This window comes from Tachyglossus aculeatus, chromosome 25 (assembly GCF_015852505.1).
Source record: "Tachyglossus aculeatus isolate mTacAcu1 chromosome 25, mTacAcu1.pri, whole genome shotgun sequence".
NCBI lineage: Eukaryota > Metazoa > Chordata > Mammalia > Monotremata > Tachyglossidae > Tachyglossus > Tachyglossus aculeatus.
In genome coordinates, this window is record NC_052090.1 from 23,448,401 (window position 1) to 23,476,049 (window position 27,649).

A 27,649-nucleotide genomic window follows, 5' to 3' on the forward strand; every position below is an offset into this window, starting at 1 on the left:
ACATATACATAGATGTATATATGTTTGTATGTATTTATTACTCTATTTTATTTGTACATATTTATTCTGTTTTATTTTGTTAATATGTTTTGTTTTGTTGTCTGTCTCCCCCTCCTAAACTGTGAGCCCGCTGTTGGGTAGGGACCATCTCTATAATGTTGCCAACTTGTACTTCCCAAGTGCTTAGTACAGTGCTGTGCACACAGTAAGCGCTCAATAAATACGATTGAATGAATGAATGAGAAGCAGCATTGACAGAGGCAGGAGGAGTTGGAGACAGGTCTGAATGATGGCTAGCCTGACCCTGAAGAAAGGGATTCAGTAGGGTGCATTATCAAGCTCAAGTCGCCCTCATACACCAGGGTAGAGAAAGTGAATCTATCAGTGGTATTTATTGAGCCTTTTTTTAACGGTATTTAAGCCCTTACTCTGTTCCTGGTCCTGTACTAAACACTGAGTATATACAAGCTAGTACAAACAGTTTGGACACAGTCCCTGCCGGACATAGGACTAACAATCTTTTTTTTTAATGGCATTTTATTAAGCACTTACTGTGTGCAAAGCACTGTTCTAAGCACTGGGGAGGTTACAAGGTGATCAGGTTGTCCCATGGGGGGCTCACAGTCTTCATCCCCCTTTTACAGATGAGGGAACTGAGGCCCAGAGAAATGAAGTGACTTGCCCAAAGTCACACAGCTGACAAGTGGCGGAGCCGGGATTTGAACCCCTGACCTCTGACTTCAAGGCCCACGCGCTTTCCACTGAGCCACGCTGCTTCTCCTAATCTTAATCCACATTTTACAGATGAGGTAACTGAGGCTCAGAGAAATAAAGTGAGTTGCCCAAAGTCACACAGCAGACAAGTGGTGGAGCTGGGATTAGAATCTGGGTCCTTCTCTTTCCCAGGTGCCTGCTCTATCTACTGGGCAATGCTGCTTCTGTGTGAAGAGCATTTATTGTGTGCAGAGCATTGTACTAAGTGCTTGGGAAATGATAAAATAGAGTTGGCAGATGAGATCCCTGCCCAAAAAGAGCTTAGGGTACCGGGGACGGCAATCATAAAAATCAGTTTCAGATTACAGAAGAGAGAGCTGAGGATGCAGAGCAGTCTTCTAGACAAGCTCGTTGTGGGCAGGGACTGTGTCTGTTATTTTGTACTCTACAAAGCTCTGCACATAGTCAGTGCTTAATAATTATCATTGACTGACTGGAGCAGTTGTAGCAACTTTCCCCAATTTTCCTGGAGGAACTCACGTTCTTCAGTGCAGGGAAGAGCTTGAGGGAAAAAGCAGAAGAGAAATGATAGGTAATGAGATCAGACAGCAGCAGCTTCACACCATGACATGAGAATGCGTTTCTCATCATTTCTCTGACTTACTATTCGATTTCTCTGTGCACCTGTTAGAATTGGAGTGGGACTGTAAGTCTCCTAATGCATTGACTTGAAGGTCCATAGTGGGAACCATTTCCAGAACTGTGTCCGTTTTCACGAGGCAAACTTGGATTAGCTGTTCTTTCACTTTGGGTTACCAAGATTGCGTTTGGAGTTTGTCTGCAAAGCATGCTGTTGTAATATTTTAGGACACACTGTATTGGAAAATTAAGCCGAAAATGAGAGTGTGTCTTTTATCTCAATCGTTATGGTGAACTTGAGCAGAAAGTAACGTTTTTCGGCTCGCCTCCAGTAGAAAATACAAAATGCTTCAATGAAGAAGTCGAGTCATTTCCTGCAAGAGCACAAACAAGCCATGAATGTTGAAAAGCATCGTGAATCCCATCCAAGCCAGGCTGCCTCCATTTCCCATGTTTCCTATCAAATATTAAAGCATGGGGTTTTTTTCCATCCCTTTGAACCGTCTCCCTTTTCATTCAGTGGTATTTATTGAGTGCTTACTGTGTGCAGAGCACTGTACTAAGCGCTTGGGAAGTACAAATCGGCAACATATAGAGACGGTCCCTACCCAACAATGGGCTCACAATCTAGAAAGTCCCTTTTCACTCTCAAAGAATGTCATGGACAGAAATAAGCATTCATTGAGGGAATGGAGCCCAAGGAGTTAAATGAATGAAGCCATATAACAAAAAGAAAGACATCATTTTCAGCTCCACCGCTTACCTGCTGTAGACCCAAAGCCTCAGGTTTTGCATCTGTAAAATGGAGGCAATAATTGGTGCCCCTTTTTACTTCAGAAGATTTTATGAACTGAAAAGATGTCTAGGGTCAGCTGTGAGCACACCATGATTGGTATAAGGAAAAGAGAAGCAACATTTAAAGAATTTAAAATGTTTAAAAATTCCAGTTAACCATTTATTCAAAAAGAGAAACTGCATATTAAAAGGACTTTAAAATTTAGGCAGATAAAAGCTGAATCCTGCCCCCCAAAAGTTATAAAGACATCAGACCCAGCATGTAAGGACACTTTGACTCAGGAGCAACTGGTAAAATGCCTAAATGCCTACATGCCTGGTATTTTGGAGTCAACTGGTAAAATGCCTAAAGGCAAAAAATCAGTTATCCAATTAAAGAGAAAAATTGAATGAAGTTAATAGGTGGGAATGAGAGCACTTCAAAGATGCAGTAGATATGAAGACAGTAAGGGGCAGCCAATATTTGGAACAGTTTGGAAGCCAGAATTGTAAGGCAAATAGATATTTAAAGAATGATTCATATCAGAAAGCACAAACTGATGGTTTTCTTAATCCTTTATACATTTTATTTTTCAAAATGTTAAATTGAATGAATAAGATATTCAAGATGAACACAGAGAAGAGAAGTAGTATGGTGTAGTGGAAAGAGCACGGGCCTGGGTCTCAGAGCACCTGGTTCTAACCTTGCCTCTGCCACTTGTCTGTCATTTTACATTGGGTAAATCACTTGCCTCAGATACCCCATCTGTGAATAGGAGATAAAATCTTCCTCTCTCTGACAAACTGTGAGCCCCACATGGAACAGGGACTCTGTCCAATCTGATTGTTTTGTATCTCAGTGCTTAATACAGTGCCTGGCACATAGCAAGTGCTTAATTAATCCTATTTAGAAAGGAAAGCGAGAGAGTGATGTTGGGGGAAATCCAAGTTGGTATTTGTGACATGTTGGTTCAAATTATAGCCTACTTCTTTTCTTACATATCCACCAGTGAAAGTAGCCACAATGAGGAAAATCATGCAAATCAGATTTAGGGTAATTGGACTAACAGAAGTCCCAATTCATTACACAATAATGTAACAAAAATTAAAATTATATTAATAAAATGCTCTGCATTTTCAAAGTTCATTATCTGAGTTGAATTTCAGTAGTAAATTAATGAGTCTTGCCTTTTGAAGGCCTGTTGTTGACAAATAGTTGGCAACTAAGATGTTCTCCTCATTGTGCATACCGAATGATTAAAACAACCATTAAATGTTTTTACCATTTATTTTTTCCCTTACCTATGGAATTACATTTAGCTTCTGTGGCTTTAGAGACACGTGAGTCAACGTAACCTCTCACTTGCCAAAGAACTAAATAAGGTAGATATTTATTGAGCTCGCAAATCCTTAAAGTCTTTTTTCTTAAAAAAAAAATTCTGGTCTGTGTAGCCAAGGCTTGAGTGTAGCGTAAAGTATATGCCCAGGGAAGGCACACTCAGGGTTTAGGAAAATTCAGATATCTTCTGTGTTCCCACAGACAGAGCCTTTGACGTTTCCAGCCAACATATTTTTGCTAGCTATGTACTTCAATGGTGGCTGGCCTAATTTTGTAGCCCAAGAATCTGGGAAATAGTAGAGGGAGGGAATTTTCTCTCTGCAGTAATACAGGAACCCTCCTAATAGGAAGGAGAGAATTGAACTGTTTAATAGGTTTAATGAAGAAAGAATACAATAGTAACCCCAAACCTCAGACTTCACAGTCAAAACACCCGCTAACTTTATTGCTTTGGGAAAAACCGTGTGCTAGTAAATCAGTAATTTTTGCCTATTTTGCTGTAATATCCACACCAGGTGAAAGAGTATATGTTATTACCAAGGCCTCTTTTATATACGGATGTGGGGACAAATTCCTCTGAAGTGGTAAGTAATCTCAGGTTAAACATTTGATGACCCATCTTTAGCATCTTCAAGCAAGTAAAGTAAATACGCAGATTGTATAAAAGTTGGATATGTAAGCGTAGCCATTCCTCTTCTTTAAGCATTCTTTTGCCTCAGACAGAAGCTTAAACAGTTGTGAACTTCCTTTCACCTCTCAACCACACTAATTCGACCAAGATCATTTTGCCTATTTCCAAAAGCGGTCAAATGTAAAGTCTGAGTCGCTGGAATGTGCTGGCTGAAGCAAACAGCAAAAATAATATATTTCTGTCAAAAGTCGAACTAATGTGATGTTTTTCAATATTCTAAGGCCAAGAGAGGAAAAAAGGAGCATTTGCAGAGAATTTCTTTTAGGAATTATGTCTGTTAAAATGTTAACTTTTGGATCATATTATCCAGTGACCTATAGAAATGTGTTTTTGGGGGAGGGATGGGAAAATCCCTGAGTTTCTTCTTAATTTGGGTTTTAGTTTATATTGAACTTCTCTTTCAGTGAATATCTGGCTAGGACCTCTTAATCTCTGGATTAATACCTAACATTTATTCATCCACAGACCCTCTCTGTCTCTATTCTCTGTGTGTTACTTGGTGTCCAGTTTACAATTCATTCATTCATTCATATTTATTGAGCACTTACTGTGTGCAGAGCACTGTACTAAGTGCTTGGGAAGTACAAGTCAGCAACAAGTCGGTCCCTACCAAATAACGGGCTCACAGTCTAGAAGGGGGAGACAGACAACAAAACAAACCATGTGGACAGGTGTCAAGTCATCGGAACAAGTAGCAATAAAGCTAGATTCACATCATTAACAAAATAAATAGAATAGTAAATATGTACAAGTAAAATAGAGTAATAAATCTGTACAAACATATATACAGGTGTTGTGGGGAGGGGAAGGAGGTAGGGTGGGGGGGATGGGGAGGAGGAGGGGGAAAAGGGGGCTCAGTCTGGGAAGGCCTCCTGGAGGAGGTGAGCTCTCAATAGGGCTTTGAAGGGAGGAAGAGAGCTAGCTTGGCGGATGTGTAGAGGGAGGGCATTTCAGGCCAGGGGGAGGACGTGGGCTGGGGGTCGACGATGGGACAGGCGAGAACGAGGTACAGTGAGGAGGTTAGCGGCAGAGGAGTGGAGGGTGCGGGCTGGGCTGTAGAAGGAGAGAAGGGAGGGGAGGTAGGAGGGGGTGAGGTGACGGAGAGCCTTGAAGTAGAGTGGGGGCACAGTATTTCTTTGACAAGAAATTCAGTTCCATTTAGTTTCCAGTCACTCATCTCCTTTCGAACACCAGGTCCACTCCGGGCACTGGAGGATGCTCAAAATCTCCTTGAATGAGTGAATGAATGAATTAACTCCTGCCGTTCAGTCTCATGGCCAATGATTACTTCCTTTCCTTCAGTTTCCTGGAGGGGAGAATCTAGCAGTGTGATCCCAAGATGTCTGAGGATCCGGTTGCAATCAGTAAGGTCCTCCCCTTCTAAATAGGAGCATTAGCCAAGAATTCAGCATAGGATGTAACATGGAGGTTACTAGCTCAATTTATGTTCCTTGAAGCCATCCCAGAGGGCACTGGCTGACTGCCAGGCAGAGCACAATGCTTGGAATTTCAATTTCATGGCATTTCAAGGAAAACTGGGCAGGGATGTCTGCTAATTCTGCTAATATTGTACTCTCCCAAGCATTTAGTACAGTACATTACAGTGTCCTGCACATAACTATTTAATAAATACCATTACTTGATTGATCGGTAATATTGGAGGCAGGCACCAGAGATGACTGCTAATTCAATAGCAAAACACGGAAGGGGAGTATTATTTTTTGATTAATCCTCATCTTCCACTCTCTTCTCATCACTCTGACTTGCTTCCTTTGCTCTTCCCCCATCCTAGCCCCACAGCACTTATGTACGTATCCGTCCTTTTATTCATTTGTATTCACGTCTGTCATGTCAGCTGAACGAATGAATGAATTCCAAAGCTGTAGCTTTCCCCTCAGAGCGGTCCCCGTAAACACCAACGCTGTTTCTGACTGTGGCACGGGGAAGCTGAGCTCTTGCTCTGTTATTCTCCAACTCATCTGTCCCTGCCTGGTGCATCCTTGAGGAAGTTGCCTCCCCTACTTACTGTTAGAAGCCATTGATTCATTCATTCAGTCGTATTTATTGAGCGCTTACTGTGTGCAGAGCACTGTACTAAGTGCTTGGGAGACTTCAGTAGAACAATATAATAGACACGTTCCTTGCCCACAACAAGCTTACAATCTACTCTGTGTGTTGACTATCAAGTTACTGGTGTAATAATTAAATGAAAAGGTCATTGCTTTTTCCATGTTCAGAGCAGAGCAATGCTTAAAATGAAGTAAACTATTATTCCTCATGTGAGTGTGTGTGTGTGTATATATATTTGTGCGTAAATATTTATACATACATAAGTGACACAGATCATGCACTTTTCAGGGAGCTTTAAATAGGAAATGAAATTTCCAATTTCAACGTGAATTCTACTCTGTTACTAAGCAGCCATTTCTCTCGTCCCATCCTTTCTCAATTGGCCTTCTGCCTGTGTGCCAGCAAAATAGACAACGGAAATCAGAGCCAAATTTCTGGCAATTTACTGCACACCCCTTGTACAGTTACACTTGGAGGAAATTAGCTCCTTTGTGTTAATCATGAGCTTGATTCTCACCCACTGTGAAGCATGTAAAAGTTCAGGAACATGGGAGTGTGTGGGGGCAAAAGGTTCCGTATGAGAGTGGAGCGAAGGTCTTTCAGCATGCATTCTGTTCTTGGCAGGAAGAAGAGGCCCCTTTATTTTGGCCAAAGGACCAGTTTGGACGTTGGAGAGAAAAGTGGTGCTTTTATGGAGCATAGAATTTGGGGATTCTCCCCTTATTTAATGCCCCCAGCACATTGCAGTTTCTCTTCTAGGCTGGTATCACGTGTTAGGTTTCTGAATTCTCCAAAGTGTTTTAGGCAAGCAGATCAAACACCGACTATAATTGGCATTTTTGGTTGGTGATTTTTCAGGCCAGGGGTCATTTTGTCAAGCAACCAGAGTAGAGAATGCAAAACAATATAGGACATATGAGAAAAAATAATTAAGATGTGGGGGGGGAATAATTAAGGCACTTGACAGTTGGCTGCATCTGGAAACTGGCAGAGACATGCCGATGGTATTACTTTAATGTTTTTTGGAACATTGTTTCACGGCTACCTTACTTCAGAGTTTGCACAGGCCCATTCTCTCGTTCTTTCCAGTTATAGCCTCCAAGTAGATGGGTATGTGTCTACTGTATTACCACGTGCCCACAAAAGATTTCTGTGTGCAAGAAGTATTTACAGTCAAAGTGACCCCAGCGCAACCCTCTAGACTGTAAGCTCATTGTGGGCAGGAAATGTACAGTGCTAGGCACATAGTAAGCGCTTAATAAATGCCATCATTATTATTACCAACTCTGGGTGCTCTGCACCCAGTGAGAGTTCAGCAGGTACGATCGATTGATGGATTTATCATTGATGCTGGGTCGTAGCCCCCTAGCCCGGCACTAATTGCCGCTTCTCTGCCCCTATTACCGGCCATTTTTCAGGATTCTTGCTGGGCTCATCTCCCTGCGAATGCTTCAGTTGATTCTTCAGAAAAGTAACGTGGTCTAGTGGATAGAGCCCAGGCTTGGGAGTCAGAAGGACCTGGGTTCTAATGTCTAAGAGAAGCAGCTTGGCTCAGTGGAAAGAGCCCGGGCTTTGGAGTCAGAGGTCATGGGTTCAAATCCCGGCTCTGCCAATTGTCAGCTGGGTGACTTTGGGCAAGTCACTTAACTTCTCTGTGCTTCAGTTACCTCATCTGTCAAAAGTGGGGATTAAGACTGTGAGCCCCCCGTGGACAACCAGACCACCTTGTAACCTCCCCAGCCCTTAGAACAATGCTCTGCACACGGTAAGCTCTCAGTAAATATGATTGAATGAATGAATGAATGTCAGCTCTGCCACTTGTCGGATGGGTGGCCTTGGGCAAGTCACATCTCTGTGCCTCAGTTCCGTCCACTGTAAAATGGGGAGTCACACAGAGTCCCGTGCGGGACAGGGACTATATCCAACTTGATTAGCTTGTATCTACCTCAGCGCTTAGTACAGTGCCTGGCATGCAGTAAGTGCTTAATAGATGCCATAAAAACAAAGAACCAAACAAAAAAGAAACCCTTCACCTCTGCCACAGCCAGCTGGCATCCCCCTCTAGGTGACTCTAGGTGTTGGAATTCCCGTGGGGAGAGAGGGAAAAGAGACTAGCAAAATATGGGTGGGGGTGAGGGGGAGCAGAGGAAGAGGGAGGGATAGTTAGGGAGCTTATGTAAATATGGAGTGTGTGTGTCCTTGGAACTTTTTTTTCCCCCTTCCTTCCCTCCCGCTGGCACCTATCTGAACCACCCCAAAGGTGAGGCACTGGAGTTAAAAGGGAGGGGAAAGAGGACTCTGGGAGAAGGGCATCGGTCCTGACAGGAAGGAACAGGATCTAGGGAAAGCCCGACTTCACTAGAAAGTTAATCCGGGTAACCTCATAAAAGTTGTGGCAGATGATCTATTCCCAATTGCTGGTTTTGTTCACTACAATGTTAAGTCCCAGCCTATGTCTTGGTTTGGAAAGATTATATCATAAACTGAATTAAATAAGATTTATGGGAATCAAGAGGCCTAGCTCCAGTTTCTGCTTTTAGTAGCACACAGCCTTTATGATGGCCGGGCATGTCTCCAGACTTACCTTGCCCACCACCTCCAAGCTCAGAAATCCTGAACAGCATATATGAAGTCCCTGTCCTCATAGTTTGGGGTTTTTTTTGACATTCTTTTATGCTTCTCCAGCTTCAGTTTATTAGCTTCCGTAGCCCATCAGTCTTCTTTCAGGATGGCCCACACTCATTCTAAATGATGGAGTCAAGTCCAGGTACACTGTGAAGGCAATCATGTGACTTCAGTCTGGTCTGCTATAACATGTGCTTCCATTACATAATTTCGATATGTAATACGATGAGGGATTTGGGACTGTTCTTCTCAGATCACGAGTTGTTTCTAGTATAACATTAACCTTGCCCCTCCCTACGTCACCTTGCTACTCTCCTACTACAACCCAGCCCACAAAGTTGGCTTTTCCATTGCCAACCTACTCACTGTACCTCAGTCTCGTTTATCTGGCATCCTACCTCTCTCCCATGTCCTGTCTCTGGCCTGGAACCCTTTATCTTTTCACAGACAATCGCTCTCCCTACCTCTAAAGTCTTATTGAAAGCTCATCTCCTCCAAGAGGCCTTCCCTGATTAAGCCCTCTTCTCCCACTCCTTTCCGTGTGCCCCTCGAATTTGGGTTTGCTCCCTTTATCCCTGTTAGCTCATTGAAGCAGTGTGGTTCAATGGAAAGAGCTTGGGCTTGGGAGTCAGAGGTCAGGGGTTCAAATCCTGGCTCCGCCAGTTGTCAGCTGTGTGACTTTGGGCAAGTCACTTCACTTCTCTGTGCCTCAGTTTCCTCATCTGTGAAATGGGGATTAAGACTGTGAGCCCCACGTGGGACAACCTGATCACCTTGTATCCTCCCCAGCGCTTAGAACAGTGCTTTGCACATAGCGCTTAACAAATGCCACCATTATTTATTCAACCCTCTCTCAGCCCCGCAGCACTTCTGCACATATCCATAATTTATTCATTTATATCAGTGCCTCACCCTCGAGACTATTAGCTCATTGGGGACAGGGAATGTGTCTACCAACTCTGTTATATTTTACTCTCCCAAACGCTTAGTACAGTGCTCTACACACAATAAGCACTTAATAAATTCGATTGATTTGAGCATATCACGATCCACAAGGTGGTACACATAGATTTGGTATAGGGAGAAATGATTGTGCGCGGACATGTGGCCGTCCAGTCATGGCGCGATGCTTTATATTTCTATTAATGTCTGTCTACCCCTCTAGATGGTAAGCTCATTGTGGGCAGGGAAAGTGACTTTTAATGTTATAACAGACTCTCCCAAGTTCTTTAGTACAGTGCTCTGCACACAATAAGCACTCAATAAATATGATTGATTGGCTGGCTGTTGTACTGTACTCTCCCAAGTGCATAGTATAATGCTCTGCACATAGGAAATGCTTAATAAATACCATTGTTGATAAGTGGCACAGGAGGAATTAAGTGGTGGTCAGAATATGGGAATTTACATCTGTCTCCCAACCATGAGTTCCTAGTGAATCAAAGGTTACTCTTACATGATCTCCCCATAGATCCGGGTCTTTGTGAGCAATTTAAGATGAGAATGTTTTAAAAAACAAACCACTTTTAAAAAATTATGTTGTACTCCTGCACATAACCTTTTCTTTTCTTTCCTTTACTCCAGCACCAGCCAATCTGGGATCTGGATAATTTATCTGCCAGAAGTGCAAACTCTCCAAGCCAGAAGCTCTTAAAAGATTCCTTAGCCGTAAAAGAACTACAGAATATGGAGAAGCATCTTGCAGGTGTGTACTTGTTTAGTGCTCTTTTCTTATGAAAAAGCTGTGACATTGGTCAGTGGAGAGGGAGTGTGTTCTTTAATGGAGAAGAAGAAAATATATAGTAACTCAAAGTGACAAGGTTAAATCACTTTGAATGTGATGTTTAATTAAAAACAAATAATCTGAGATCGTCACAAAAATCAAAGCGCTTCTCAACAGTTTCAGGTGGGTTTATAGCAGTTCATTCATTTGACGCTAAGAAATTACTAAACCGTTTTCTGCTCTAAGCCATTCTACTGCTATTAATAATATTTGTGATATCTGTTAAACACTTACTAAGTGCCAGGCACTGTACTAAGTTCTAGGGTAGATACACGATAATTGGTGTGGACACAGTCACTGTCCCACATAGGGCGTACAGTCTTAATTCCCATTTTACACGGAGGCACAGACAGGTGAAGTGACTTGCCCAAGTTCACACAGCAGACAAGTGACAGAGCCGGGATTAGAACCCAGATCCCTCTGATTCTCGGGCCCAGATTCTAGCCAATAGGCCACACTAAGTTTCTACCACTGCTAAACTATATTCACTAGTCTTATACGCTCTCATCTGTTTGGGCAGTTATTCAGTGGGATAATTGTCTAGGATTAGGAAGCAAGAAACACGAAGTCTTCAGGACAAATACCAACATTATTATTACGATCATTACTCTTTTGGCAGAGCCAGTGATGAATAAATAGCCAAATCGATTAGGGGTTGCAATCTACTCAAAACAGAATTGCCATCAGTAATGGCAGTTGTCAGCAGTAATTGTCAGCTGTGTGACTTTGGGCAAGTCACTTCACTTCTCTGTGCCTCAGTTACCTCATCTGTAAAGTGGGGATTAAGATTGTGAGCCCCCCGTGGGACAACCTGATCACCTTGTAACCTCCCCAGCGCTTAGAACAGTGCTTTGCACAGAGTAAGCGCTCAGTAAATGCCATTATTATTATTATTATTATTATTATTATTATTATTATCAGTAGCCTGGACAACATTTAGGTCAAAAAAAGAAAATAGAAATTCCCATAAATTTCCCAGCCTTTCTGAGCCTCCAGGCCTCCCCCATATCTTTAGCGTTGCAATGTTTCGATAAAGCAATCAGTCAATGGTGTCTATTGAACGCTTACTGTATGTAGAGCACTGTAATAATAATAATTCTGGTACTTGTTAAGCACTTACTATGTGCCAAACACTGTTCTAAGCACTGGGGTAGGTCCAAGTTAATCAGGTTGGACACAGTCCCTGTCCCACATGGGGCTCACAATCCCCATTTTACAGATGAGGTAACTAACTGAGGCCCAGAGAAGTGAAGCGCCTTGCCCAAGGTCACGCAACAGATGAGATTAGAACCCACAACCTTCTGACTCCCAGCTCGGTGCTCTATCCATTAGTGCTAGAGATAATACAGTACAGTAGAGCTGGTACACACAATCCCTGCCCACTATGAGTTTACAGACTAGAGAGTGAGGCAGATATTGAAATAAATTACCAGTAGGAGAAATGTGAAAGGAGATGGCTATAACTCCTTGTTGGCCAGGGTGGGATCAATTAATCAATCAATAAATCGTATTTATTAAGCACTTACTATGGATATCACAGAAGGGATATAGCGGGCATATTGCCCAGATTGTCCCTCTCACCCGTCCTGCCCACCCAGTGAAATATCAGCAGGCTGAAGCGATTTTCCCTTTAGTCTGTTCAGTTCTTACTAGCCTCAAGAGGGGACACACATGGCAGGAAAGCAGTGGGGAAATAGAGGCTGAAGTTTTTGGCGGCTGCTCTAATATCCTAGCTCCTTTTCACCCCAGGGGAGGGCGGGGGTTGGGGGAGAGAAATCGGAGTGGGAACTGGCTTACGATTCTGCCAAGGGGAGAGGGGATAGAGTTTCCTGCCAGCCTTGAGCAAAGCTGTGAGTGGCAGATGTCTCAGTTAACCTGGCATGTGTGTTCCATTGACTTCAAAGGGCATCCTGCATTTGGGGGAGAACAGGGCACCCCCGCAAGACGTGGACCCTTTGAAAATAATCAGGCTGCCCGACTCATAATATGGGAAGCAGCAAAAGGGGGCCCCAAATTGATGAAGATAGCTAAGTGACGACGACAAGCTCAAGATGAGTCCAATTTACCTCCTAACCCAGAGTGCTCTTGTGGTTCTGGAATTTATTTAGATTTCAGCCGTGAGGTGGTGCCAGGAGGCTTAGCGTTTGAATTCGCTATGGAAAAACGTCCTGGATTCCAAACGCTTATCTCAGTTCTCGGAATCTCGAGAGTGCAAAATGGGATTGGAAATCTCCAAAGAATCGGTTTTCTGCGGAGAGTTCTGGCGTGTCATCGGCTTAGGCTGGCTGGGAATACTGCAAAAGCTGCTTTTCTCTTGCTATTTTGGCTGTTATGTGTTCAGCTCCTAGCTGGCTTCTCAAAATGCAAACACATGCAAAAACAATGTGAACACCCCCCCCCCACACACACACACACATACCCATTCCCGTTGTGTCAGGACCTCAAAAGATGTTTGCTTTTAGTTTGCATCTAAAAAATAACCATGCCATTTAGGAATATTCATTCATTCATTCAATAGTATTTATTGAGTGCTTACTGTGTGCAGAGCACTGTACTAAGCGCTTGGGAAGTACAAGCTGGGAATAGGAATAGGAGTCGTCTTCTTACCGAGGGTGATGCGGTTTGTCCGTTTTCAGGATATCTTCCAGGAGAACTTTCTTTCTCGACTGCCAGTCAGACACAAATGGAATCTTCCCGTTAGGCCCTGAGGGGTGCATCTTAAGCAGATTGACAAGGAACAATAATGCAGCAGACAGGATTTTTAAAAAATGGTTCTTAAGCACTTACTAGGTACCAAGCACTGTACTAAGTGCTGGGGTAGATACAAGATAATCAAGTTGGACACAGTCCCTGTCCAACATGGAGCTCAAAGTCTTAATCCCCATTTGACAGATCTGCAAGCAGGGCTAAGGGGAAATTCTTCACTTCCAGATGAATCTGTCACATGGTCTCACCCAATACCATGGAGAGTACAGTACTAGCATTCACACTGCCTGCTGACATTCCTGGTTTTCCCAAAACATAGATTGTTTTCCACCCCCTCTTTTTTGTCCCTCCAGATTTCATTGTTCTCTTCATTTTTTGCCCCATCTAATTGGACCATTTGCAGGGCCTCCGTTTCATTAAAGCTGGAAGCAGTACTTAAAAGAGGAAAACATTCTAGGTTTCCTTTGTTAATTCCTCAAATTAACCACCGGCTGAATTTGGTAAAATACAGGTTTTCAGGGTGACCGTAGCTTGCTGTAATGTGGTGAATATGTTTTCTGAAGACAGGTTTTTTGCCTCATAGAAAATGTTACAGCTTTGCCGTACTGCACCAGTTTTTCAGGTACAGTTCTTAACTTCATAATTAAAACGTTCACCTCCATTGTTATTTTTACCAATTTTACAAAAATCTCAGGTGGCATTTAAAAGTACATGGCTTCAAGAAGTGATCCATTACATTCAGTTCCACCTTAGAGTGTGTTTTTCGTGTAGGTTTTGGAATGTTAAGGAGTTAGGAAACATTTTCTGACAATACGAGCCACTTAGGCTAGAACGTGATGTGCTGTTGGGAGAAACAATTGTGAGCTGACACCAGTAGTAATAATAAACGTGGTATTTGTTAAACTCTTATGTGCCCAGCACTGTATTGAGCACTGGCGTGGATACAAGTTAGGTCAGAAACAGTCCCCGGCCCCTGTGGAGCTCACAGGCCAAGTAGGAGGGAGAATGGGTGTCAAGTCCCTGTTTTACAGATGAGGAAACTGAGGTGCAGAGACACTTAAATGGACTAGTGGATAAAGCACAGGCCTGGGAGCCACAGAACCTGGGTTCTAATCCTGGCCCCATCACTTGCCTGATGTATGTGTGACTTTGAGTAAGTCCCTGAATTTGTCTGTGCCTCATTTTTCTCACCTGCAAAATGGGGATTCAGGACCTGTTCTCCCTCCTACTTAGACTGTGAACCCCATGTGAAACAGGACTGTATCTAAGCTGATTAACTTATATTTACCTCAGTGCTTAGAACAGTGCGTGACACATAGTAAGTGCTTAACCAATGCCGTTTTAGAGGAAAGAAAAAGTGATATGCCCAGGGTCGTGGCCACTACTGTAAGTAAGCTGGGACTTGCCTGAACTCAGCTTTGGTATAAGAAACAGAGGAGCAGCATGGCCAAGTGGTTAGAGCACAGGCCTGGGAGTTAGAAGGACCTGCGTTTAATCTCGGCTCCACACTTTGCTGCGTGACTTTGGGCAAGTCACTTCGCTTCTCTGTGCTTCAGTTACCTCAGCTGTAAAATGGGATTTACAGGCTGAGAGCCTTATGTGGGACAGGGACCGTGTCCAACCTGATTAACTTGTATCTAGCCCAGTGCCTAGTACAGTGCCTGGCACATAGTAAGCACTTAACAAAAACCATAAAAAAGGACCCTACTTAGACTGTGAGCCCCATGTAGACAAGGATCCATGCTCAACCTGATTGCCTTGTATCTGCCCCAGTGCTTAGTATGGTACTTGGCAACAGTAAATGCTTAACAAATATTCCCATTATCATTATTATAAGAAAGAGTCATTCAGAGGGTGTTCTTGGGCAGGGGGGAGGTGAAGGGGCAGTTAGAGATATTTTTTTAAGCTTTTATCATTGGCATCAGGCTGTGATAACACGTTTTCCATAGAACAGACTTCATCAAGGACATATTCCGTGTGGTACAGGAAAACTGAGTAGCATCAGCCTATAAAGGGCAGCCTTCTGCCTGCGGGGTGGTGGGAGTATTCAAGTATTCATCACACTGGGGGTTCATTCATCATTCAGTCATATTTATTGAGCGCTCACTGTGTACAGAGACTATACCAAGCACTAAACAGACATATTCACCGCCCACAATGAGCTTACAGTCTACAGGATTCCTTGTCTTGGAGCCAGCCACTCGTTAGGGTGGTTTTCCTTCTGGCCACTGCATAATAAGCGTGTCGATGTGTGTTATGTGTCTCCTACGGCATTGGAAATCACAGAACCCCTGGGCTGTCTTACTCCTCACTGGGGAGGGGGAGAATCAGAAGGAGTCAATGGATGGATAAATCAAGATGCAGCTGAAGATACATTCATTTGCAGCAGATTATATTCGTCAGCCTAGCCGATAAGCATCTGCCTTCCTCAACCACCCAAATCCGGTCTGTGCCCCAGTGGTCTTTGAAGTTAAGCCCAGCATGTGAAAGGCAGTCACATGAGCATAGAAAGCCACAGGGGATGGGAAACCATTCACGTGGGTAGATTTGCCTAAGTGGAAAGAGTTGCTCCCTGCCCAGTACATTCCACCAGTGCCTGCGTTGGGATTAAAGGTAGGAAAGACTTCATCCTGGCAGTGAATTCATTCATTCATTCATTCAATCGTATTTATTGAGCTCTTACTGTGCGCAGAGCACTCTACTAAGTGCTTGGAAAGTACAAGCCAGCAACAAATAGAGACTATCCCTACCCAACAGGCTTTCAGATCGTCTTCCAAAGGACTTGTTTCTCGTACAGACCACAGCATCCATGGTGTGAAAGTCCGGCTTGTGCAACCACATTCAGAATGAAGAATAAGAAATGTGGTATTTGTTAAGCATTTACTGTATGCAAGGTGCTGTACTAAGCACTAGGTAGATACAAGATAATCAGGTTGGACAGGCCCTGTCCCACATGGGGGTCACGATCTTAATCTCCATTTTACAGATGAGGTAACTGAAACCCAAAGAAGTGAAGTGACTTGCCCAAGGCCACACAGCAGACAAATGGCAGAGCTGGGATTAGAATCCATGACCTTCCGACTCCCAGTCCCATGCTCTATTAAGCTGTGCTGTTTCTCTGAACTTGCTCCGTCCATCAGTGGTATTTATTGAGCGCTTACTGTGTGCAGAGCATTGTACAAAACACTTGGGAGAATACAATAGAGTTGGTAGTAATAATAATAATGGTATTTTTTAAGCACTTACTTTGTGCCAGGCACTGTACTAAGGTGCTGGGGTGATCCAAGCAAATCACCGTCCCACATGGGGCTCCCAGTCTCAATCCCCATTTTACAGATGAGGTAACAGGCACAGAGAAGTGAAGCGACTAACCTAAGGCCACACAGCAAACAAATGGCAGGGCTGGGATTAGAACCCACGACCTTCTGACTCCCAGGCATGAAACACACTGCCTCTAGACATAATCCCTGCCTTTAAGGAGTTTATGGTCCACAGGGGAGACAGACATTAAAATAAATTAATGAGATGGGACATAGTAGAGTCTAAGGATAAGTACATAATGGCTTTGGGGCTGGGGTGGCTATCAGTGCTTAAAGGGTTTTACAACCAGGTGCTAATTGATGTGGAGGAGAGGGAAGTTGGAGAAATGAGGGCTTAGTCAGGAAATGTGATTTTTAGGAGGGTGGACCGTGGAATATGAAAAGGAAGAGAGTTCCAGGCCTGAGGGAGGACACTGGCAAGGTGTTGGCAGCAGAATAGAAGAGATTGAGGTACAGAGAGTAGATTGGCATCAGAGGAGCAGAGTCTGTGGATGGGGTTGTAGAAGGAGATATATCAATATATAATCAGTATATCAATCAATATACAATCAGTATATCAATGAGGTAACTGCCTCAGTTACCTCATTGGCAAAACGGGGATGAAGATTGGGAGTCCCACAGGGGACAGGGACCGTGCCCAGTCTAATTAGGCTCCCAGTCTGAGCCTCTTCCTTCCTCTCCCCCTCTTCCCCCTCTCCATCCCCCCATCTTACCTCCTTCCCTTCCCCACAGCACCTGTATATATGTATATATGTTTGTACGTATTTATTACTCTTTATTTATTTATTTATTTTACTTGTACCTATCTATTCTATTTATTTTATTTTGTTAGTATGTTTGGTTTTGTTCTCTGTCTCCCCCCTTTTAGACTGGGAGCCCACTGTTGGGTAGGGACTGTCTCTATATGTTGCCAATTTGTACTTCCCAAGCGCTTAGTACAGTGCTGTGCACATGGTAAGCGCTCAATAAATACGATTGATGATGATGAGATTGGCGAGATGAAGTAGGAGGGAGAGAGCTCATTGAGCGCATTAAAGTCTGTGGCAAGCATCTCTCCTGCAAAAATAAAATATAAATTCCTTTTGAATACAACAGGTTTGTTCTCTGCCATGGTAGCCCTTTGTTCCCCAAGTTTTATTTTTCCTGAAAGAACTGACAAAATAGTCTCTGAAAAAGATTACATTATGCTGCAATACTTTGACATATAAAAGCAGTATTAAAAGTCTTGAAATGTGAAATTAACATTATTCTTTCACCAGGGAGAAGTGATGGGGAGCCCAAATCAGAGACATATGTTTTTTTTTTTTTAAAAAAAGGAAACAAAATTCGATTGGTGTCTCGGTTAATACAGAGGAAATATTTGTCATTACATGAAGAAAATGGACTAGAAGTGCTACTTATCTGAAAATCAATCACTGTTCAAAATTGAGGAAACATGGCTCTTAAGAATGTGATCTACAGAAAACTCCGTAACAGCATGAATACTGTATATCAGTTTTCCTGTCTGCTCTTTTTTGAGTCACAGTTCAGGAAGTTGGTGACTTTAGTCATTTAGTAATTTTGCAGAGACCTGGGTTAATTTAATTTTAAAATAATACATCCTATGTTTGGCTTAAATGACGAAACTCACAGACTCACTGACCTTGGGGATTTTATGCAGATATTTCACAAATTCCAAAGTGGCAGGTATCGATTTTTTTAAAAGCTTAATGGAAGTGAGTTTAAAAGCCCAGTTATTTCTAAAGGTAAAATCAAAATAGCCAAATGATTTTATGAGGTCAGTGTTTCAATTAGAGTAGTTGAAGATTAAATCAACAATAAGGAATACCTTTAACTGCCTTTTTTGGCCAAAGGACTAGTAATTACCCTTTTGCTAGTATGATGACATTTAGATCAATAAAGGGTTGGGGCTGATGTCCTCAGAGATAGAGCTTGAAATTGGTGTCTATTCTGCTTAGCAGGATGTCTTTTAAACTGAATGTCACTGCCATATCTGCCCTACTTGTGTAACTATTAAGTTGGAGATTATTAATAATAATAATGGCATTTATTAAGCGCTTACTATGTTCAAAGCACTGTTCTAACTCGAAGTCATTGAAATAAGAGCTTTTCGTTTCTGAAAATCATCCATTTGGGGCATATTTTTCCTTCCTACCCAGTAATTGCATGAAAATGAGTTTACATGTTGATGAAGTGTTAATTGGGTAGTTAACCCAGTGGCCCTTTCAAGATTGTGAAAAGCCTGAATTTTGTGGCCAGTGCCCTATTAGCTGGAGATTTTACTTTCAAATTTGATCTTCTAGGTAAATGGACATGTGATCCCAGCCTGCCTTTGGTAATTATTATTAATCGGTTCCTGCAGCTTTTTTATGGCATTTATTAAGCGCTTACTATGTGCAAAGCACTGTTATAAGCGCTGCCCAGCTTGTCACTAAATCTAGCAGTGTGGCTTCGTGAAAGAGCACAGACCAAGGAATCACAGGACATGAGTTCTGCTCCCATCTTCACCTCTTCTCTGCTGTGTGACCTTGGGCAAGTCACTTCATTTCTCTGTACCTCAGTTCCCTCATCTGCAAAAATGGGGACTCAGTAATAATAATAATTAGGGTATCTGTTAAGCACTTACCATGTGCCATGCCCTGTTCTAAGCGCTGGGATAGATACAAGGTCATCAGGTTGTCCCACTTGGGGCTCACAGTCTTAATACCCCCTTCTTATGTTGTGAGCCCCATGCAGGATCTGACTATCTTGTATCTACCCAGTGCTTAGTACAATTTGGTTCATAGTGCTTTTCATTCATTCATTCAATCGTATTTATTGAGTGTTTACTGTGTACAAAGCACTGTACGAAGCACTTGGGAAGTACACGTTGGCAACATATAGAGATGGTCTCTACCCAGCAGCAGGCTCACAGTCTAGAAGGGGGAGACAGACAACAAAACATATTAACAAAATAAATAGAATAGTAAATATGTACAAGTAAAATAAATAGAGTAATAAATATGTACAGACATATATACAGGTGCTGTGGGGAGGGGAAGGAGGTAAGATGGGGGGATGAGGAAGGGGAGAGGAAGGAGGAGGCTCAGTGTGGGAAGGCCTCCTAGATGAGGTGAGCTCTCAGTAGGGCTTTGAAGGGAGGAAGAGAGCTAGCTTGGCGGATGTGCAGGAGGGACGGCATTCTGGGCCAGGGGGAGGACGTGGGCCGGGGGTCGACGACGGGACGGGGAGAACGAGGCACAGTGAGGAGGTTAGCGGCAGAGGAGCGGAGGGTGCGGGCTGAGCTGTAGAAGGAAAGATGGGAGGTGAAGTAGGAGGGGGCGAGGGGATGGACAGCCTTGAAGCCGAGAGTGAGGAGTTTTAAACAGTGTTAAACAGTGCTTAACACATAGCACTGTGTATTAAATGTAGGCCCACCTTGTAAGCTCATTAATAGCCACTCTACAACTGCCCTGGTAAAACCTCAGAGGAAGATATTTATAGACATTGTATATTAACTGAAACTGATCAAGAAAGTACAGTATGGAAAGGAAGAAATGTAGGAGTTAGGATCAGTTCTGAATCGGCATCCCTGTTAAAGCAAACCGTCCTTTCATTAGTAGTGAATTGTACCCATTTGCCATTAAAATAGTAGTGCCTTAGGGGCTAAGAGTTTCTCCAGAGCTCCCATACACACACACCCCACACACACCCTCCCACCTCTCTAGACTGTAAATTCATCTAGGACAGGGAATATGTCTACCAGCTCTGTTATACTGTACTGTCCCAAGAGCTTAATACAGTGCTCCGTAAATAGTAAGCACTCAGTAGACACCATTGACTGATGCTCCCTCTCAGGCAAGAGGCCTTTCCCTGACTAAGCTTTCATTTCCCCTACTTGGTCTCTTCTCCATATCACCCATGTCCTCAGGTCTATATGCCTTAAGCACTTGATATTCAATCCACCTTCAGCCCCAAAGCACGTACATGCATTCTGCAGTTTCCCCTATCTGCAATTTATTTTAATGTCTGTCTACCCCTCTAGACTGGAAGCTCCTTGTGAGCAGGGATCGCTTCTGCCAACTCTGTTGGATTTTCCCAAGTGCTTAGTACTGTGCTCTGCACACAGTAAGAGCTTAATAAATTCCACTGATTGTTTTTCTAAATGCATTCATTCAGTCGTATTTATTGAGCGCTTACTGTGTGCAGAACACTGTACTAAGCGCTTGGGAAGTACAAGTTGGCAACATATAGAGACGTTCTCTACCCAACAGCGGGCTCACAGTCCAGAAGGGAGAAACAGACAACAAAATGAAACGTATTAATAAAATAAATAGAATAGTAAATATGTACAAGTTAGAGTAATAAATCTGTACAAACATATATATAGGTGCTGTGGGGAGGGGAAGGAGGTAGGGTGGGGGGATGGGGAGGGGGAGGAGGAGGAGAGGAAGGAGGGGGCTCAGTCTGGGAAGGCCTCCTGGAGGAGGTGAACTCTCAGTAGGGCTTTGAAGGGAGGAAGAGAGCTAGCTTGGCGGATGTGCGGAGGGAGGGCATACCAGGCCAGGGGGAGGAGGTGGGCTGGGGGTCGACGGCGGGACAGTCAAGAACGAGGCACAGTGAGGAGGTTAGCGGCAGAGGAGCGGAGGGGGCGGGCTGGGCTGTAGAAGGAAAGAAGGGAGGTGAGGTAGGAGGGGGCGAGGTGATGGACAGCCTTGAAGCCGAGAGTCAGGAGTTTTTGCCTGATGCGTAGGTTGACTGGTAGCCACTGGAGAGTTTTGAGGAGGGGAGTAACATGCCCAGGGCGTTTCTGCACAGAGATGATCCGGGCAGCAGCGTGAAGTGTAGATTGAAGTGGGGAGAGACAGGAGGATGGGAGATCAGAGAGGAGGCTGATGCAGTAATCCAGTCGGGATACAATGAGAGATTGAACCAGCAGGGTAGCAGTTTGGATGGAGAGGAAAGGGCGGATCTTGGCGATTTTGCGGAGGTGAGACTGGCAGGTTTTGGTGACAGATTGGATGTGAGGGGTAAACGAGAGAGCGGAGTCGAGGAAGACACCAAGGTTGCAGGCTTGTGAGATGGGAAGGATGATAGTGCCGTCAACAGTGATGGGAAAGTCAGGGAGAGGGCAGGGTTTGGGAGGGAAGATAAGGAGTTCAGTCTTGGACATATTGAGTTTTAGATGGCGGGCAGACATCCAGATGGAGATGTCTTGAAGGCAGGAGGAGATAAGAGTCTGGAGGGAGGGAGAGAGAGCAGGGGCAGAGATGTAGATTTGAGTGTCATCAGTGTAGAGATGATAGTTGAAGCTTTGGGAGCGAATGAGTTCACCAAGGGAGTGAGTGTAGATAGAGAACAGAAGGGAACCGAGAACTCACCCTTGAGGAACCCCTACAGTAAGGGGATGGGAGGGGGAGGAGGAGCCCGCGAAAGAGACTGAGAATGAACGGCCGGAGAGATAAGAGGAGAACCAGGAGAGGACAGAGTCTGCGAAGCCAAGGTTGGATAGTGTGTTGAGGAGAAGGGGGTGGTCCACAGTGTCGAAGGCAGCTGAGAGGTCGAGGAGGATTAGGATAGAGTAGGAGCCGTTGGATTTGGCAAGCAGGAGGTCATTGGTGACCTTTGAGAGGGCAGTTTCCATGGACTGTAGGGGACGGAAGCCAGATTGGAAGGGGTCGAGGAGAGAGTTGGCGTTGTGGAATTCGAGGCAGCGGATGTAGATGACTCGTTCAAGGAGTTTGGAAAGGAATGGTAGGAGGGAGATGCGATAACTAGAAGGGGAGGTGGGGTCAAGAGAGGGTTTTTTTAGGATGGGGGAGACGTGGGAACGTTTGAAGGCAGAGGGGAAGGAACCAGTGGAGAATGAGTGGTTGAAGATGGAAGTTAAAGAGAGGAGGAGGGACGGGGCGAGAGATCTCATAAGATGAGAGGGAATGGGGTCAGAATCACAGGTGGCCGGAGTAGCACTTGAGAGGAGGGAGGAGATCTCATCTGAGGATACTGCTGGGAAGGATGGGAGAGTAGCGGAGAGGGTTGAGAAGCGGGGGGTTGGAGAAGGGGGAGGAGTGACTTTGGGGAGCTCAGACCTGATGGAGTTAATTTTACTAATGAAGTAGGAGGCCAGATCATTGGGGGTGAGGGAAGGAGGAGGGGGAGGAACAGGGGGCCTGAGAAGGGAGTTAAATGTACGGAAGAGCTGATGGGGATGATGGTCATGGGTGTCAATAAGGGAGGAGAAATAGTTTTGTGTGGCAGAGGAGAGGGCAGAGTTAACCAGGAAAGGATAAACTTGAAGTGAACAAGGTTGGCATGGTGTTTAGACGTTCGCCAGCAGCGTTCAGCAGCTCGAGCGTAAGAGCAAAGGAGGCGGACAGTGAAAGCTTATGGAAAACTGGATAACATTTTTGTTAGGTTAACAGAAGCCAACATTCTTTACAGGTAAATTTGGGTCTGGGAAAGTTTTTCACATTTCCATGTTCACTTTGCCCCCTTTCTCAGTTGTTTATAGTTTCAAGTTTTAAATCATCTTTATCTTAGCTGAAGCTATTTCAGTAATTAGGGATGAGCAGAACCATATGTTTTAAGATGCATTGAAAATGTTTTATATTTATCAAAACGCAAGTGGCTTTTTTTCCCCAGACACGTTTCCCTTTTCAGAGCTCTGATTTTTAAAGGGAATATTTTTGTTATCACTGAACAAAGAGCTAACACTTTATAATTTGAGCATGACTTCTTTTCCGTCATTAACATTGCTATTGGATTTTCCCCAATTGTGCAGAATTGAAAATTAATATCTGCTGGGGTGGACTTGTAAATTTACCCTCTAGGTTTTCATTTGCCAAATTTCTGGGTCCTGGAATTTGTTTCTTCACAATGTGAGGAAAATTTATCTCTCTCCGTTTTTTCTTTGTTTATTAACGGGAGAGCAGAGCCAATTTTGGGGGTGGGTTGAGGGTGGTCACACTGGGCCCGTGTTCCAGCGGCAGAGCCAAAGATGCCAGAGACCCTGAGGCTTTCCTACCTGTCTTCCTGGACCCCTAGGTCCAGGTCTTTGGTGATTCAGTGCCCGTAGATCTGTCCCCTTTAAACACTTGGTATCCACCCCACCCTCAGCACCACTGCACTGACGTACATATCCGTGATTTATTTATATTAATGGCTGTCTCCCCCCAGACTGTAAGCTCCTTGTGAACAGGGAATGTGTCTGCCAACTCTGTTTTATTGTATTGCTTCACAATGCGAGGAAGATTAAGCTCTCTCTGTATTTTCCCTGTTTATAAACAGGAGAGCAGAGTGCTTAGTATGGCACTCTGCAGACAATAAGCGCTCAAAAAATACCATTGATTGAGTGATCGATCCAGGGCAAACCTGCTTTCATGACTCCAGGCTTGGGAAAGGCAGTGGCAAAACGTTTGAATGGTAACCCCGCCTGCTACGTGAGAACTTCTGCTCCTTAAAAGGACGCCCCCCTCCTGGGGTCCAGCCCAGGGTGGCAAGGACCCTTGAACCAGTGTCCCCCAAACTGGAATCAAATCAGTCCAGGAAATCCTGGACCCTAGGAGTTCTGCTTTTCAAACAGCCCCTCTAGTCCCCAGGGTATGGGGGCCACAGGCGTACCCTCAGCTGCCCAACATTTGTGGCTGCCTGGACCTTACCCACGGTTGCCCAGAGCTACCAGGGAACTCAAGTGGCTTTCCTCCAGCCCAGTCTAAGCTGCTTGGGGCTGCCTCCTGGTTCTGGGCACACCCTCCCCCCATCCATGCCAACTCAATGGCCTCCCTCCTGCCGAACTCTCAATTCTGCTTGCAAAGCATTTGGTTGTCCGGATGTCTCTGCCATAATTCTCAGCCCTGGTTTCAAGCACACCCATGCCCGCTGTTGGCATGGGTACATATGTGTGTGTGTATGTATGTGTATGTGTGTGTGTTTCTTTTAGATATAGAAAAGGATCTGGCCCTGTGGGAAGAAGCGAGATTGTCAAGAAGCCCGAACTGCCAGCAGGGAACTGCGGCTTCACCCGACAGCTACGGAAATCCGCAGTCCCCGTCAGGCCTCGTCCCGAGACTCCGAGAGACCAGCCATTCCGGGAGGGCCATCCCGTCTCAGCCACGCGTGGCCAAGTCGCCGCCATCGGTGATGGGGGGCCAGGTCTCTGGGATCTCCAAGAGCAGGGCCCAGGTGCCCCCGGTCCAGACCGACAGGACGCAGACGTCGCCAGCAGCGGGAAGCCGGCCTGCGACTCCCAGCAGCTTGGCTCCACGACCACTTACCCCTGGCAACCAGGGGAAAAAGGAAGGCATCGTTAATATTCAGAGGAGCAGATCCCCGATGTCGAAAAGCCAAGCAGCGAAGCCCCTCGGCTCCCTGTCCGCTCCGGTTGTTCAAATAAGCGGAGGACATGGAGGAAATGTGACGGCCAGAAGCGGTCTCTCTGAAGTAAGTTTCTCTTCTTTCCCCTTTACCGTGGGGCACGATGCTGTCCACCTTGAGGACCTAAATAGGTTAGATTGTTGCATGCTGCTTGCATTCTAGTGTGAAGATGGGACTTTCATTCGTCCCTTCGACTTCTGATTCGTGGGAGGTGCTGCTTGCTGGAAGCACTCAGTCATTCAAACCCGATTCCTTTTTCAGAGTAGAGGCAGTGAGTTTGGGAGAGAAGAGTTTCCCGCTCAGTGTTTAGGTCACGAAACAGGAATCGCATCTTGTGTTAGCAGTTGTTCCTGACCGAATCTGACAGTTTTCTGCTAACTTTCTTTCTTCTGCCCAAAAGCCCCTTAAACATTTGGCTGGTCATGAGGATGAGTTTTGAATCTGTGAATTATATTGAAATAACAAAACTGGGCTTTGCAGGGTGGAAAGAAAGCCTCATGTAACAGATTCATGACGAATCTATAAAATGCTATTTTGCAAACTATGGTGACTCCTAAAAGTTTATTATCAAGGCACCTTTAAAACCTTTAAAGAAAAACAGGTTACATCATTAACTTGGAAACTATTTTCCTTCCCTCCAAATAGTCTAAGGCCAGGGATTAACTCCTTATAATAATTTCTTTTCACGGGACTGTTGACATTACATATATCTATATAATCTCAAAATTTCCAATTCCCAACGCTAACTTTGGCCACTGTTATTACCAACGCTGAAGGGCGAGTTACGTGCAGGGCACAGTACTGGGCACTGAAGAGAAATACAAGGAAATTAATTAAGATGCCGTCCTTGCTCCTCAGCAAACTCATAAACTAGGTAGGGGGAGAACACATACATTAAGCAGAAGAATCTCACACAGACACCATGGTAAGTTAAAGCTCACCAATAAAGATATTAACAGGTAAATGTGTATCAGTTAAAAAAAAAGCCTAGGAGGAAGGGGTGGTCTTCAAGCTTCTCCTTTCTCCAGGCCAACAGCCTTTGGTTACCAACCGTTGTGATCGCACCCATTCGGAACACGCTCAACTCCCTCAGTGGACATTGCAAAATATCGAGGAGCAGCATGGCTTAGTGGAAAGAGCACGTGCTTGGGAGTCAGAGGATGTGGGTTCTAGTCCTGGCTCCGCCCCTTACCTGCTGTGTGACCTTGGGCAAGCCGCTTAACTTCTCTGTGCCTCAGTTACCTCATCTGTAAAATGGGGATTAAGACTGCGAGTCCTATGTGGGACAACTTGATTACCTTGTATCTACCCCAGCGCTTAGAACAGTGTTTGGCACATAGTAAGTGCTTAACAAATAAAGCAGTGTGGAGAAGAAGCATGGCTTAGTGGAAAAGAGCCTGGGCTTTGGAGTCAGAGGTCATGGGTTCAAATCCTGGCTCTGCCAATTGTCAGCTGTGTGACTTTGGGCAAGTCACTTCTCTGGGCCTCAGTTACCTCATCTGTAAAATGGGGATTAAGACTGTGAGACCCCCATGGGACTACCTGAACACCTTGTAAGCTCCCTAGAGCTTAGAACAGTGCTTTGCACATAGTAAGTGCTTAATAAATGCCATCATTATTATTATTAAACACTGTAATTATTATCATTATAGTTCTCCTCCTCAGTGGTATTTATTGGGTGCTTCCTCAGTGCAGAGCACTGTACTGAGCACTTGGGAGAGTCCAGTATAGCAGAGTTGGTTGTTCCCTGCCCTCAACGAGCTTACAGTTTAGAAGGGGAGACAGACCTTCAATAAATAATGTATGATCTGTAATATATAGCCACATCCGTAAGTGCTGTGGGGCAGAGGTTGAGGCTAATACCAAAACGCCTGAAGGAAACAGATCCAATTGTACAGATAATATTGGAGGGAGAGGTAGCTGAGAAAACGAGGGCTTAGGGCTTATCCATCCATCCCTGCCCACAATCAAGAAACTAGATAGATCTGTGGGGCTGGGGGCCTTCCTATCCTCAAACTCTCCATGCTTCCTCTCCTCCTCTCCACCCCCCAAGCCATCGGAAGGAAGTTTGGTTTGAATCACTGGAATTGGTGCCTATTTTCAGCCCACCGAACACCAGGTCACATTGAACCCTGCCCATCCATTATCTAAGGCAAACCAAGTCCCCGCCTGCGCCTTCAGGCAATCAGTTGATCAGCGCTATCTACGGAGCACTTTCCGTGTGCAGAGCACTGTCCTAAGCGCTTGGGAAAATACATTACAAAGGAGTTGGTAGACACAATCCCTGCCCACAAGGTACTTGCAGTCTACTGGGGGAGATGGGAATTAGGGATAGGGGAAGTAGGAGGGTATAAGAAAATTTACAGAAGTCATTCGTTCATACCGTTGTACATACTGAGCGCTTACTGTGTGCAAGGTACTGTACTAAGTGCTTGGGAGAGTACAGAACAACAACAAACTGATACATTCCCATAACAAGCTCACAGTCTAGAGGGGGAGACAGACATTAATAAAGATAAATAACCAAGTAAATCAAAGTCTTTAGCTTTATCAGCGGATGGAGTGGCATTAGAGTCCTTGGTGGCTGGAGCCCAGGGGATTCCCGAGAACTCAACCGGAAAACCAGCTTCGGGAGA

General features: G+C 44.5%; 1 protein-coding gene across 2 annotated transcripts in view; it reads left to right on the plus strand.

Moving 5' to 3' along the window:
- C25H8orf34 (chromosome 25 C8orf34 homolog) overlaps positions 1-27,649 on the plus strand; it is a 242,202-nt gene that overhangs the window by 180,940 nt on the left and 33,613 nt on the right. For both annotated transcript variants that reach the window (XM_038766655.1, XM_038766656.1), the window contains 2 exons: positions 10,437-10,557; positions 24,580-25,079. In XM_038766655.1, coding sequence (XP_038622583.1) covers positions 10,437-10,557; positions 24,580-25,079 — 621 coding nt within the window. The remainder of the gene's footprint in view (positions 1-10,436; positions 10,558-24,579; positions 25,080-27,649) is intronic.